The sequence below is a fragment of the Rana temporaria genome, chromosome 11, assembly GCF_905171775.1.
Source record: "Rana temporaria chromosome 11, aRanTem1.1, whole genome shotgun sequence".
Classification (NCBI taxonomy): domain Eukaryota; kingdom Metazoa; phylum Chordata; class Amphibia; order Anura; family Ranidae; genus Rana; species Rana temporaria.
Genome location: NC_053499.1, coordinates 8,384,700 through 8,399,874, shown reverse-complemented (window position 1 = coordinate 8,399,874; position 15,175 = coordinate 8,384,700). Strand labels below are relative to the sequence as shown.

Below are 15,175 nucleotides of genomic sequence, written 5' to 3'. Positions count from 1 at the left end.
TCCACCTTGCTACCGGAAACCCCTGTGAGTAGCTGCAGTAAGCACATGAGCAGTATTCTCACCACCAGCCGGGGACGGTGAAGAATTGGGAAAACTTCAGCAGGTGTCAAGTCTGGGACCCAGCCAGCGGAGGTAACACTTGCGGAGCATTATTGTGTGCCAAGCCAGGGACCGAGCAGGCCACTGGGGTGACGCTTCAAGAGTATCTGAGTGCCAAGCTAGGGACCCAGCAGGGATGCGGGGATGACACTAAGGAAGATACTGAGTGGGAAGATTGGAGGAGCTCAAGAGATCCAGTGGCAAGCGGATCTGTTAGTCTAGTGCAGGGGTCCCAAACTGTGGCCCGAGGGCCAAATGTGGCCCTTTGCTAGCCTTTATGCGGCCCTTGGGGCACTATTCCTCCAACTGATATGAGGCACTATTCCTCCCACTGACACCAACAAGGAGGCACTATTTCTTCCTCTGATACCAATGATGGGATACTATTCCTCCTACTGATAGGGGCCCTACTCCTCCTCCTACTGACCACCAACCCTGAGGCCACATTTATTCTTACTGGTGCGGGGCCCGGGACATTTTCTGCACCCACTGGCCACATCCGGCCCTTTCTAAAGTCTGAAGGACAATAAAGTGGCCCTTTGTTTGAAAAGTTTGGAGACCCCTGGTCTAGTGAAAGACTGGGAGCTCAGCTGAGTGAAGTTCTACAATAGGAGATTGTAAAAGAAGTGGAGAAGTTCATTGCAACCTTAGAAACGGTTACAAGATTGTTGCCATAGGAGACAGCGGTCCTACTCATGCAGATGTGGCATCTGGCTGGATGCCTTTCCCTGCATGGCTGTCTGCCTATAGAAGTCTCGAAGTCTGCCAATTAACATTGCATCTACTAAAGGGTGTCCTGGCCCCAACCCCCTTTTCCACAATTCTGTTTAAGAGACAAGAAATCTCTTTGCACTCAAGAAGTGTCTGGTGCCCATCAATCTACCTTGCATTACACCCAATATGCCTCGTAACCCACTCTACACAGAAGGATGCCAGCTGTCCCTAACTCTGGAGGTCACCATCAGTTCTCAAGGGGCCCGGGACTTGGCTACAGTAGCATTCAGGGCAAGCGAGGGAGTGCTTTCCTGGGGGTAAGTGGAAGAATCTGCCACCAGCAACAGAGTCACCCATATGACTTGAGTCCAGGGGGGTATACAGGTTTTGGGTGAAGCACCTGTAGCGCCCCCCCCTTTTTCTTAGTTAGTGGGGCGCTACGCTAAAGTTAGTGGAATGGGAGATTTAAAGCTGAGGTTCACCCATGAAGAACACATTTTCCCCTTAGATTAATGCTCGTTTTGTCTAGGGGAATCGGCTATTTGTTTTAAAATATGATCCGTACTTACCGTTTACGAGATGCATCTTCTCCGTCGCTTCCGGGTATGGGCTGCGGGACTGGGCGTTCCTTCTTGATTGACAGTCTTCCGAGAGGCTTCCGACGGTCGCATCCATCGCGTCACGATTTTCCGAAAGAAGCCGAACGTCGGTGCGCAGGCGCAGTATAGAGCCGCACCGACGTTCGGCTTCTTTCGGCTACGAGTGACGCGATGGATGCGACCATCGGAAGCCTCTCGGAAGACTGTCAATCAAGAAGGAACGCCCGCTCCCGAAGACCCATACCCGGAAGCGATGGAGAGGATGCATCTCGAAAACGGTAAGTACGACTCATATTTTAAAACAAATAGCCGATTCCCCTAGACAAAACGAGCATCCATCTATGGGGAAAAGAGGAAAAAAAGCAGAAATGGGTGAACTCCCGCTTTAAGTTGCCCCCACTCGGAGATGTTTAGTTTGTGCTGTTGCCAGTTTGGAACTGCCTCTTGGTCAGTCTGCGTGCCAGGGGTGTGTTGTCACCCCTGGACGACAGTTGGCACTAGAGGCGTTCTGATGGACCTATCTTTCCCAGCAGCCAATCAGAAGGGTTTTTCACTCTTTTGGGCATGCTGGCGGGGGGTATATCTGTGGCAGCCGCCATGAGTAGACGTGCTATGCAGGGCCCGAGTCCAGGTGCGGCATTCACCTTCAGGGTGTGCGCATCCATGGGCCCCGCCATCGAGGCTCGCCTGACCGGAGCTGCATACCAGGCAGAGTCTCACCTTGATGCTGAGAGGGACCCCAGCGGCTTGCTGGGTTCCAGATCCTAAGCTGGGAGCTGTACGATGAGGAGTCTGCTCGGGAGAACCTAGATACAGAGGTTGTCTGTGAGGTTGGGACGTACTGTACCATCGGGGATCCGGTCACCACGCCACACGACAGGTACATTGCAACTGTCCATGGGTGACCCTAAATTGTGCTTACTAGGAGGATTCGCCAGTCCTAATCTTTAACCATTGCCATATAACTATCAGGCCTGTCCAGAGGCCCTGTTTCCTCCCAGTGACTTTATTTGCAAGTGACCCACCGGCTGCCAGGCTAAAGTTAACTACCTGTCCGGGGACACTTTACCCACTCCGGCGGGAGTGGCGACGTTTGAGCTATCTGTACTGAGAGCAGGCTTGCTCTCCATGCTTTGATATCTAAGGCCTGATACCACAGTTTCCTCTTGCTCATCAACCCTTTCTCTACTGTGTGTTACGTTGATGTTGGCTATGTTAGCCTTGGAATAAAGCATTGGAAAATCCACGCTGTTGTCTGGACATTCGCTCCTTATCCACACTCACAAGTTATAACCCTAGACAAGAGAATTTGGTAACTTAATACGCCAATCCCAAACTGTTCAGCGGCTCCTTCGGGGTAAGCGCTACACATCTTTACATCTTTTCTCTTTTGAGGATTTCATGTCAGAGAAATGGCTCCGTACATGTGCAAGAGGTGGGGAATTCTCGGCTTTCTGTTCAGCTCTTTGCCCAAGTTGCATCTTGAATTTCTTATTCTAATCTGGGAGGTGAAGAGGTAAGTTTAGTAAAGTAAATGACCACTTACCCTTGCTGGTGTAGGGGTGGGAGGGTGCTGGCCCTCTGCCGCCAGTTCTTGGTTTCCGGGGACGGTGGGCATCCTGAAGGGCAGGGTGGAAGGGCCCCGGTTCCAGACTGAACTCTGACCCCGTCCAGCTAGATGAACACGAGAAACGTTCCAGGATACTCATCTGCTACGCGCTGCCAAAAAACACACAGAGCAAAGATAAAAATCTACCTTATAATATTAAGTCTACAGTCTATAATAACAAACAGCTCAGGACAGCGATATTAAGAAAAACACGCAGATCTTCTGGCCTTTTTAGTATATAAAATATAAAACAAATTGCAAATTATGTGAGCAGTCTTCTTCATATTTCTGTTTAACAGCATAATTACAGATACAGTGGGTCATACGAGACCAACAGTCCAATCAGTTTTCCACAGTCAGTCATCATTTCCAGGGATAGGTTTGTCAGTGGCGGTGCGTCCATAAAGGGTGCACAGGCACCGCCCCCTCTCTCCTGCCACCTCTCTCTCACCATAGATTCATGCATTGCATTAATCTATCTATAGTCGCTGCTGCCACCCCGTATTCAGGTGTCCGGCCCCTTGTCGGGAGCCGGGCACCTGAATTACAGCGCCGGGGGTGTTTTTTGTGGAAGCACCCGATTAGAGTCGTAGGGGCCATGCTGGACGCTCGCTATTCACTCGGCGTTGTGTTAGGAAAGCGAATAAATCGCTTTCCTAACACTGACCCGCCTCTCAGCCAATCAGGTGCTCGGGTCTGTTACCTGTCACCTGATTGGCTGAAACAACAGGCGCTGTGATTGGATGCCTGATAGAAAGGACGGGAGAAGACATCGAGGAGCGTGGATGTGGAGGACACCCCCGTGACCCACTGCGAGGCAGGTAAGTGCCGGGCGATGCACACTGGCAGAATTTGATAGGGCACGTAGCAGCAATTGATGGGCACACTGGCGGAATTTTATGGGGCATTTGATGGGCAAAAAGCAAGGGAAGAGGCGCCTCTAAGTGTAAATGTTTAAAGTAATTTAATATATAAAAGAGTACAGTACATTTTTTAAGTTAAAAATAGGCATTTGTACATATTTCTTTAGAGGTGGTCGTCAGTTCTGTCACTTGTGGTCCTTCTTCTGCTGGGCACTGTGCTGAGGGAAGCTGTCCTTCACCGCTGTAGGGTGTTGAGGCCGGCGGCGGTGGGGAAGAGAGCTTGCAAGCCAGGCAAATAGAGTGGAGATGTTGCAGCAGTAGGATGGCACTGGTGACGTCACTGGAATATGCGACGCGTTTCCTGAGAGTACGAACTGCGGTGGTGCGGCAGTCGCGCTCCTTTATCAAGCTTGCCGCCTGTCTCACCGGATTCTGGCGTGCGTCTCACTGCTCAAACGGACGTGACATCCATTTTTCATTTTTTATTTTTAATAAATTTGCAAAGATTTCAAACAAACTTCTTTCATGTTATCATTATGGGGTATTGTCTTTCACATTATCATTGTGGTGTATTGTCTTTCACATTATCATTGTGGTGTATTGTCTTTCACATTGTCATTATGGGGTATTGTTTGTAGAGTTTTGAGGAAAATAATGAATTTAAAGCAGATCTCCACCGGAAAAAAAATATTTAAAGCCAGCAGCTACAAATACTGCAGCTGCTGACTTTCAATATTAGGGCACTTACCCATCCTGGAGTCCAGCGACGTTGGCAGTAGAAGATGAGCAATCGCTCGTCACTCTGCTGCCCCCACCGCCATCCTCGGTGAGGTAATCAGGAAGTGAAGCGGTCCGGCTTCACTGCCCGATTCCCTACGGTGCATGCGCGAGTTGCGCAGCTCCGTTTTACTAGTTCCTGTTGTGTTCTGGAAGCCGAGTGTTTCCCAGAACACAACGGGCAGGGGCAGGAAGTGACATACTACACCCGCAGAGTCCCCGCAGAGAGGACTCCCGGAAATGGGTGCAAATACCTCTTTGACAGGTATCTGCAACCCCCTCCCCCCTGAAAGGTGTCAAATGTGACACCGGAGGGGGGAGGGTTCCGATGAGCGGAAGTTTCACTATAGGGTGGAGCTCCGCTTGAATCCATTTTGGAATAAGGCTGTAACATAACAAAATGTGGAAAAAGTGAAGCGATGTGAATACTTTTCGGATGCACTGTATTAGGTAGATTCAGGTAGAGTTAGGCCGACTTATCAGTAGATAAGTCGACCTAACTCAGAATCTACGCCGACTTATGTTTAAGCGTATGCTCAAACAGAGATACGCTTAAACATATCTAAGATACGACGGCTTGCGCCGTCCTATCTTAGATTGCAATTTTTCGGATGGCCGCTAGGTGGCGCTTCCATTGCGGCCGGCGTTGATTATGTAAATGAGGAGATACGCCGATTCACGAACGTACGCCCGGCCGACGCAGTCGTTTTACGCCGTTTCCGTAAGGCCTTTACAGGCCTAAAGTTATTCCACCTATTAGGTGGAATAACAATGTTAAAGTATGGCCGCCGTTCCCACCGCGAGATTCAAAATGTTAACGTTGTTTGCGTAAGTCGTCCGCGAATCGGGATTTACATCGTTTACGTCCACGTCGAAATCAATAAGCCCGTGCGGCGTACGTAACCGCAATGCACACTGGGAAATGTAGTCGCCCGGCACATGCGCAGTGACAAAAAAACGTAAAAAACATGAGGTCAAGCCTCATTGCCATTAAACACGCCCCCCTCCAACCCATTTGAATTAGGCGCCCTTACGCCCGGCCGCGTTTACCCTACGCCGTCCTAAGTAAGGAGGCAAGTGCTTTGAGAATCGTGTACTTGCCTCTCTTACTTAAGGCAGCGTAGTGTAAACACGCTAGGCTACGCCGCCGCAAATTTGCGCGCCCGTACCTGAATCCAGCTATATGTCTCTGAGCAGCACTGTGTTCGCATGCAAAAAACAGCAGATGACAAAAATATCATCTACACAAGCCCTAATAGTCATGTCACTGCCAAAATCTGTACCTTATATAGAAAGTTTTACAAATTGCATCGATCGCGGGGGAGGATTTGTACAAACTCCTTAAAAAAACAAAAAAACTTCTGCAAATATTTCATTCTTGCCCAGTCACCCTGAAAGCACTGGAGATTTCCAGTCGTCCTGCCCTGTGAGAATGCAATAATAATAATAATTATAATAACGATAATAATGAGGTCCATTTATTCACGTTTGCAGCCGCCGGGGACAGATGCAAGGTCTTATTTTTTTTCCCACGATGGCTGATGGGCTGCATGGATAAGCTTTGTTTTTCTGTGTTGTGGTTTGTTATTATAAACTCGGCTTAAATTAGAAGTATAAGAAAGATCCCCCACGGGTTCTGAGCGGCAGGCAGATGGGGATAGCTTGACAGCCGCTGTCCCAACATCCTGTCCTGAGACGAAAAGCATCAAACTCAGAAAAAAATAAAAAAGCTACAGGCTTAGCCATGACAGCCAAAAATAATGGTCATGTAGCTGAAAATAATCCATAGATCCCAACTGTCCCGGATTTCGAGGGACTGTCCCTGATTTGGAGAATATTAAAGAAGCTGCATACTCACTAAGCGATTTGAGGGTTGAAAATCACTTTGAGTACGAGCGATCTGCTCCGTTTTCTATGCAGTGTTTGGTGCAGAGAAGGAGAGATGGAGCGGCTTTCGGTAAAGACGGTAAAAACAAAACAAAAAAAAAACATTGGGGTAGATTCAGGTACCGCTGCGCACTCCTCACGGAGGCGCAGCCTCCCGTTTTTGCCCTGCACCCCCGTAAATTAACTGCGCTACGCTTCATTCACGAAGCAGTAGCCACGTAATTTGCGTGGGCGCTCCTCAAAAATGCCCGGCGTAAGGGCGCCTAATGTAAATGATCCCGTAGGGGGCGGGAATCATTTAAATTAGGCGCGTTCCCGCGCCGAGCGTAGGGCGCATGCTCCGTCGGGAAACTTTCCCGACGTGCATTGCGGCAAATGACGTCGCAAGGACGTCATTTGCTTCAAAGTGAACGTAAATGGCGTCCAGCGCCATTCACGATTCACTTACGCAAACGACGTAAAATGTAAACTTTGCGACGCTGGAACGACGGGTATACGTAGCATTGGCTGCCCCTGCTATTAGCAGGAGCAGCCTTACGCGAAACCCGACGGACGGAAACGACGTAAACTGCGTACGCAGGGCTCGCGTAGCGTTGTGAATCGGCGTTAGTATGCAATTTGCATACTATACGCTGACCACTACGGGAACACCCCCTAGCGGCCATCGTAAGAATGCAGCCTACGATACGATGGCATAAGAAGCCTTATGCCATTCATATCTTAGGCTGCAGTCGGCGTATCGAGGTTCCTGAATCAGGAGCATTCAATACGCCGGGCAAGTAAGCAATTGCGCCTGCGTAACTATGGTTACGCAGGCGCAATTGCTCTTTGAATCTACCCCATTGTTCTATTACAGGGATTAGAGCAACTGCTCAGTTTTACAATTTGTGATTTCTTTTTTAACTTTCTCTGTAAAAAAAATAACTCCGCCAGGTTTGTTTAGGCGCGGCGCTCTAACGTAAAATATCACCAATGCAAATACGGGTTTAAATAGAAATTTTAGTATATAAAAAGACATTCTGTAACCATAACACAGCGATAGCTGAACTATGCCTTGTCCAAATAACATTTTTCTACATAACAGACGAGGGCTTTCTATGAACTGTGGCTCATCAACCAATCAGAGAAGACTGGGCGGTATTAAAGCGGGAGTTCACCCGAAATTTTTTTTTTAACCTTAGATTGATGCTCATTTTGTGAAGGGGAATCGGGTAGTTTTTTTAAAATCGAAGCCGTACTTACCGTTTTAGAGAGCGATCTTCTCCGCCGCTTCCGTGTATGGTCTTCGGGACTGGGCGTTTCCTATTTGATTGACAGTCTTCATACATTGCGTCACTAGTAGCCGAAAGAAGCCGAACGTCGGTGCGGCTCTATATGGCGCCTGCGCACCGACGTTCGGCTACTTTCGGAAAATCGTGACGCGATAGATGCGACTGTCGGAAGACTGTCAATCAAATAGGAACGCCCAGTCCCGAAGACCCATACCCGGAAGCAGCGGAGAAGATTGCTCTCTAAAACGGTAAGTACTGCTTCGATTTTAAAAAAACTAGCCGATTCCCCTTCACAAAATGAGCATAACTCCCAAACTGCAACTGTAATTTTCACAGTAAACAATGCATTTTTGGTGCATTTTTTGCTGTGAAAATGACAATGGTCCCAAAAATGTGTCAAAATTGTCCGAAGTGTCCGCCATAATGTCGCAGTCACGAAAAAATTGCTGATCGCCGCGATTAGTGGTAAAAAAAAAATATTAATAAAAATGCAATAAAACTATCCCCTATTTTGTAAACGCTATAAATTTGGCGCAAACCAACCGATGAACGCTTATTGCGATTTTTTTAACCAAAAATAGGTAGAAGAATACATATCGGCCTAAACTGAGGAAAAAAAATATTTTTTATATATTTTTGGGGATATTTCTTATAGCAAAAAGTAAAAAATATTGCTTTTTTTTTCAAAATCGTCGCTCTATTTTTGTTTATAGCGCAAAAAATAAAAACCGCAGAGGAGATCAAATACCACCAAAAGAAAGCTCTATTTGTGGGGAAAAAAAGGACGCCAATTTTGTTTGGGAGCCACGTCGCACGACCGCGCAATCGTCAGTTAAAGCGACGCAGTGCCGAATCGCAAAAACTGGCCGGGTCCTTTAGCTGCCTAAAGGTCCGGGTCTTAAGTGGTTAAGATCTTTATCTGCATATACTGTATGCTCATTTCCAGTTTATTTGGTGTGTTCCCCATACGAAAGTATTAATAGAATGTAAAGTTGGCTTGTGGGAGAAATCTCAGATCTAAAAGTTCATCTTTTTTTTTTTGCCAAGGGAGCGCAGAATAGACACAGATTATATAATTGTATTTGCTATTTTTACATCCTAACGAAGCCGCAGCCCTTCTCGGATAAAAGTCCTGGAATATGAACAATTGTCCCGCAATTGGATTATGTGATGGAGAAGATCCGAAAGGGCTGGTGGGTGAAATCCGCCCCGAAGAGAGCGGCACATCTCCAAAAAAGGTGATTCTGCCGGGAGGTATTCCCTTCCACCGCGTCAATCCTAAACTCTGCCACGTGACATCTGGTTTTCATTTGTGGTTTATTTTAATTCATTATCTGGGCTGTCCTCGTTATATATATTTATGTTTCTTAACTAATGTCCTCGTGTTTGTACTTGCAGCTAAATTTAGATCCTCAACTTTTTAAACTCTCTGCACTACAACAATATTTTAACTTTTCAGGTCTTTCTGTGAAAATCCCAGGGGCTTGAAGGATTCTGGTGCTCCAAATTTTTGGGGGGCACAAGCAAACTGCAAAAAAAAAAAAACATCAATTGCCACCACTGTGCCCATCAAACGCAGCCACTGTGCCATGAAATGCATCCACTGTGCCCTTCAAACGCAGCCACTGTGCCCATCAAACGCAGCCACTGTGCCCATCAAACGAAAACACTGTGCCCATCAAACGCAGCCACTGTGCCCATCGAATGCAGCCACTGTGCCCATCAAACGCATCCACTGTGCCCATCAAACGCAGCCACTGTGCCCATAAATAGTCACCACTGTGCCATCAAATGCAGCCACTGTGCCCATTAAATGTAGCCACTGTGCCCATCAAACGCAGCTACTGTGCCCATCAAACGCAGCCACTGTGCTTATCAAATGCAGCCACTGTGCCCATCAAACGCAGCCAATGTGCCCTTCAAACGCATCCACTGTGCCATCAAACGCAGCCACAGCCACTGTGCCCATCAAACGCATCCACTGTGCCCATCAAACGCATCCACTGTGCCATCAATCGCAGCCACTGTGCCCATCAAACGCAGCCACTGTGCCCATCAAACGCAGCCACTGTGCCCATCAAACGCATCCACTGTGCCTATCAAACGCAGCCACTGTGCCCATCAAACGCAGCCACTGTGCCCATCAAACGCATCCACTGTGACATCAAACGCAGCCACTGTGACATCAAACGCATCCACTGTGACATCAAACGCAGCCACTGTGCCCATCAAACGCAGCCACTGTGCCATCAAATGCAGCCACTGTGCCATCAAATGCAGCCACTGTGCCCATCAAATGTAGCCACTGTGCCAAATGGTGCCACTGTGCCCATCAAACGCAGCCACTGTGCCATCAAATGCAGCCACTGTGCCATCAAACGCAGCCACTGTGCCATCAAATGCAGCCACTGTGCCATCAAACGCAGCCACTGTACCCATAAATAGCTGACACTGCGCCATTAAACACAGCCACTTCCTCAAACGGAAGGTGGAGGAGCGAAAGGTCTCTAACATCCACCAGCTCCGTGATGTCACCATGGAGGAGGGGAAGAGGACGCAGCCACTGTGCCCATCAAACGCAGCCACTGTGCCCATCAAACGCAGCCACTGTGCCCATAAATAGTCGCCACTGTGCCATCAAATGCAGCCACTGTGCCCATTGAATGAAGCCACTGTGCCCAAACGAAAACACTGTGCCCATCAAACGCAGCCACTGTGCCCATCAAACACAGCCACTGTGCCCATCAAACGCAGCCACTGTGCCCTTTAAACGCATCCACTGTGCCATCAAACGCAGCCACTGTGCCATCAAACGCATTCACTGTGCCCATCAAACGCAGCCACTGTGCCCATCAAACGCAGCCACTGTGCCCATCAAACGCAGCCACTGTACCCATAAATAGTCGCCACTGTGCCATCAAATGCAGCCACTGTGCCATCAAATGCAGCCACTGTGCCCATTGAATGTAGCCACTGTACCCATCAAACGAAAACACTGTGCCCATCAAACGCAGCCACTGTGTCCATCAAACGCAGCCACTGTGCCCATCAAACGCATCCACTGTGCCTATCAAACGCAGCCACTGTGCCCATCAAACGCAGCCACTGTGCCCATCAAACGCATCCACTGTGACATCAAACGCAGCCACTGTGACATCAAACGCAGCCACTGTGACATCAAACGCATCCACTGTGACATCAAACGCAGCCACTGTGCCCATCAAACGCAGCCACTGTGCCATCAAATGCAGCCACTGTGCCATCAAATGCAGCCACTGTGCCCATCAAATGTAGCCACTGTGCCAAATGGTGCCACTGTGCCCAAACGCAGCCACTGTGCCCATAAAACGCAGCAACTGTACCCATAAATAGTCGCCACTGTGCCATCAAACGCAGCCACTGTACCCATAAATAGCTGACACTGTGCCATCAAACGCAGCCACTTCCTCAAAGGGAAGGTGGAGGAGCGCAAGGTCTCTAACATCCACCAGCTCCGTGATGTCACCATGGAGGAGGGGAAGAGGACTCCAGTGGCAACCTGTGAAGCTCTGGTGAACTCCATGCCCAAGAGGGTTAAGGCAGTGCTGGAAAATAATGGTGGCCACACAAAATATTGACACTTTGGGCCCAATTTGGACATTTTCACTTAGGGGTGTACTCACTTTTGTTGCCAGGGGTTAAGACATTAATGGCTGTGTGTTGAATTTTTTTGAGGGGACAGCAAATGTACACTGTTATACAAGCTGTACAACTCACTACACAACATTGTAGCAAAGTGTCATTTCTTCAGTGTTGCCACATGAAAAGGTAGTAGAAAATATTTACAAAAATGTGAGGGGTGTACTTACTTTTATGAGATACAGTACTGTATATGTTTCATAATATTTAGCTGGATTCAGGTATCCGTGCCTAATGTTATGAATAGCGTCATATACGCTACGCCGCCGTAAGTTAGAGAGGCAAGTGCTGTATTCACAAAGCACTTGCGTCCTAAGTTACGGCGGCGTAGCGTAAATGTGCCGGCCTAAGCGCGCCTAATTCAAATTGTGAAGAGGTGGGCGTGTTTTATGCTAATGAATCGTGACCCGACGTGATTGACGTTTTGAACGAACGCCGCATGCGCCGTCCGTGGACATATCCCAGTGCGCATTGCTCCAAATTACGCCGCAAAGACTTATTGGTTTCGACGTGAACGTAAATTACGCCCAGCCCCATTCACGGACGACTTACGCAAACGACGTAAAAAAATTCAAAATTCGACGCGGTTCCGACGTCCATACTTAACATTGGCTGCGCCATCTTTTTGGTGGAATATCTTTAGGCCTGAAAACGCCTTACGTAAACGGCGTATCTTTACTGCGACGGGCAAGCGTACGTTCGTGAATAGGCGTATCTCGCTGATTTACGCATTCTAGGCGTAAATCGGCGTACATGCCCCTAGCGGCCGGCGTAAATAGACAGCTAAGATACGACGGCGCCAGCGGTCGTATCTTAGCTAGATTTAAGTGTATCTCAATTTGAGAATACACTTAAATATACGACGGCGCAGATTCTGCTGATACGCCGGCGTAACTCTACGTGAATCTGGCTAATTGTCTTTGTGATGCCACTTCCTATACGCCCTTGAAAGTCCTTTGCTAATGCATATGCTGGTCTGTGGATGATATTTTAGGATGTGGGCATAAAGGGACACAAATCTCTCACAACACAAATTACACGAAATTCAATGAAGAAATCCATAGTGCCAATAAATAATTCAAGTTTTAATTGCAACAAAAGTCATCCCCTAAATAATTCATCCCAGAAAAATCAACCAAAGTGACAATGTGAAAAAATCGTGCGTGACGCCAACTACTTCCACACCTCAGTGAACACCGGCGTCTTACCAGAACAGATGGACCTCTAAATAATAAGAGGTCACCTAGGCATATGTGATATCTGATCTCCAGCACCAAGGTTGCCACCTCATCCCTTTAAACCCAAATACATATTAATGACACGGGTTCTGTGGCTGATTAAGCGGCCCAAGGACGTCATATGACTTTCAGCTGGTATACAGTGGCGGCTGGTGCTAAAAAATTTTTGAGGGGCGCAAACGGAAAAAAAAAAAGAAAAAAAATTGCAGCCTCACTGTGCCCATCAAATGCAGCCACTGTGCCATCAATTGTCACCACTGTGCCATGCCATCAAACGCAGCCACTGTGCCATCAATTGTCACCACTGTTCCATGCCATCAAACGCAGTCACTATGCCATCAATTGTCACCACTGTGCCATCAAACGTAGCCACTGTGCCATCAATTCACACCACTGTGCCATGCCATCAAACGCAGCCACTGTGCCCATCAATTGTCGCCACTGTGCCCTTTAATTGTCGAAACTGTGCCCATTGTCACCACTGTGCCCATTGATGTCACTGTGCCCTTTAATTGTCTCCACTGTGCCAATTGTCACCACTGTGCCCATTGTCGCCGCTGTGCCCTGTAAAATGCCCCCCCCTGGCACTTACCTTTCTGGAAGTCAGCCATCCTCCTTCCACGTCCCTCGATGTCTTCTCCCGCCCTCGATGATGCTTCAGCCAATCAGGTTACCGATAACCAGAACCGGTGAACCTGACTGGCTGAGACGCCTGTCAGTCTTATCCAAGGAACGCACCCCCCATACGTCCCCTGGATAAGCATCCGGAAGGCTGAGGGCTGTACTCGGAGAGCCGCTGGCTCTGATAGGCACTTCCGCACAGCCAACCAGCTGCCGTTATTCAGATGGCCGGCGCTCAAGGTCCGGCCATCTGAATAGACCAGCGGCCAGCAACAATAACATACATTCATGCAATGCATGAATCTATGTTATTGTAATCAGTGGCGGTGCGAGAGACAGAGGGGGCGGCGCTCTAGCGCCCTCTATAGACGCACCGCCACTGCTGGTATATCTGAATCATGGGTGCAGCTACAGGCATCATTCAGATTACATTATTTCCAGCCAGCGATTCTGTGCACCATATGAACGATCATAGCGGCAGTTCTGCTGCTTGATCGTTCTTATAGGGGACAGGAGGGGATGTCCCCCCTCCCTCCGCCATCCAGTGCTTCTCCGGGCTCTCCCGTGCCAACTGGGACCCGGAGAAACAATCGGCCGGCGCCGGATAAGGACCATAGAGATTTCCGGTGACCAGATGGTCACCAGTCATCTCTATGACCGTTGGAGGCCCGGGCGCGACGTTATGACGTCACGCGCCCGGCTTCCCGGATGTAAACAAAGTGATCGCGGCTGTCAGCATGAGATCGGTTAATTTTTTTTATTGATCTCATGCTTTCCAGCCTGGAGGAGAGATGTGAGGTCTTATTGACCGCAGGCAGACGTATCTTAGCTAGATTTAAGTGTATCTCAATTTGAGAATACACTTAAATATACGACGGTGCAGATTCAGAGTTACGACGGCGTATCTACTGATACGCCGGCGTAAACCTCTCTGAATCTGGCTATATGTATGTGGCACTATGAATAAGCAAATAAAATCTTTTTCTGATCAAAAATAAAAAAACAGTGGACAGGAACAGGGGTTGTAAGAACACACCTGATTGGGGGGTGGGTAGACGGAGGAAGCCAACTGCCACCACATCCATGGACCTAACCTTTTTTTGCCACAGCGCGGTTGGGTCCATGGATGTCGTGGCAGTTGGTGGGTGTTGCCTTTGTGGGTGAAGGAAGAAACCTCAGATAAGGAAGAGTTTGGGGGCCCATCGGTGGTATGGGTCCCGCTGGTTCCAAATTCCAGCTAAACCAACATTAGCTGGAATACCACCAGCGGGACCCATACCACCGATGGGCCCCCAAACTCTTCCTTATCTGAGGTTTCTTCCTTCACCCACAAAGGCCAACACCCACCAACTGCCACGACATCCATGGACCCAACCGCGTTGTGGCAAAAAAAGGTTAGGTCCATGGATGTGGTGGCAGTTGGCGGGTGTTGGCCTTTGTGGGTGAAGGAAGAAACCTCAGATAAGGAAGAGTTTGGGGGCCCATCGGTGGTATGGGTCCCGCTGGTAGTATTCCAGCCAATGTTGGTTTCGCTGGAATTCGGTTAAAGGGTGCACTGTGGTCAGTGGTTTGTTGGCTTGATCCTTAGTAAATCTCACCATACTATAAATGTCCTTACCATTATTCCCTCTTCCTACATATTAGCTCATAGAGCAAACACACTGCAATCCTGGTATCACATTTCAGCAGGAACCTCATAATAGAAAGACAGATTTTTGGTAATTATATTGGCTGAATGGAACAATGTCACATCCTATGTGGGAACACGACAAACTAGGGTGACCACATTTCCAAACTACCATTCGGGGACACCCTCCCT

The 15,175-nt window shown here is 48.5% G+C and overlaps 1 protein-coding gene across 2 annotated transcripts in view; it reads right to left on the bottom strand.

Moving 5' to 3' along the window:
* IRAG1 (inositol 1,4,5-triphosphate receptor associated 1) overlaps nucleotides 1–15,175 on the bottom strand; it is a 129,435-nt gene that overhangs the window by 76,707 nt on the left and 37,553 nt on the right. For both annotated transcript variants that reach the window (XM_040327965.1, XM_040327966.1), the window contains exon 2: nucleotides 2,959–3,131. In XM_040327965.1, the coding sequence (XP_040183899.1) occupies nucleotides 2,959–3,030 (72 nt within the window). In that variant the 5' untranslated portion in view covers nucleotides 3,031–3,131. The remainder of the gene's footprint in view (nucleotides 1–2,958; nucleotides 3,132–15,175) is intronic.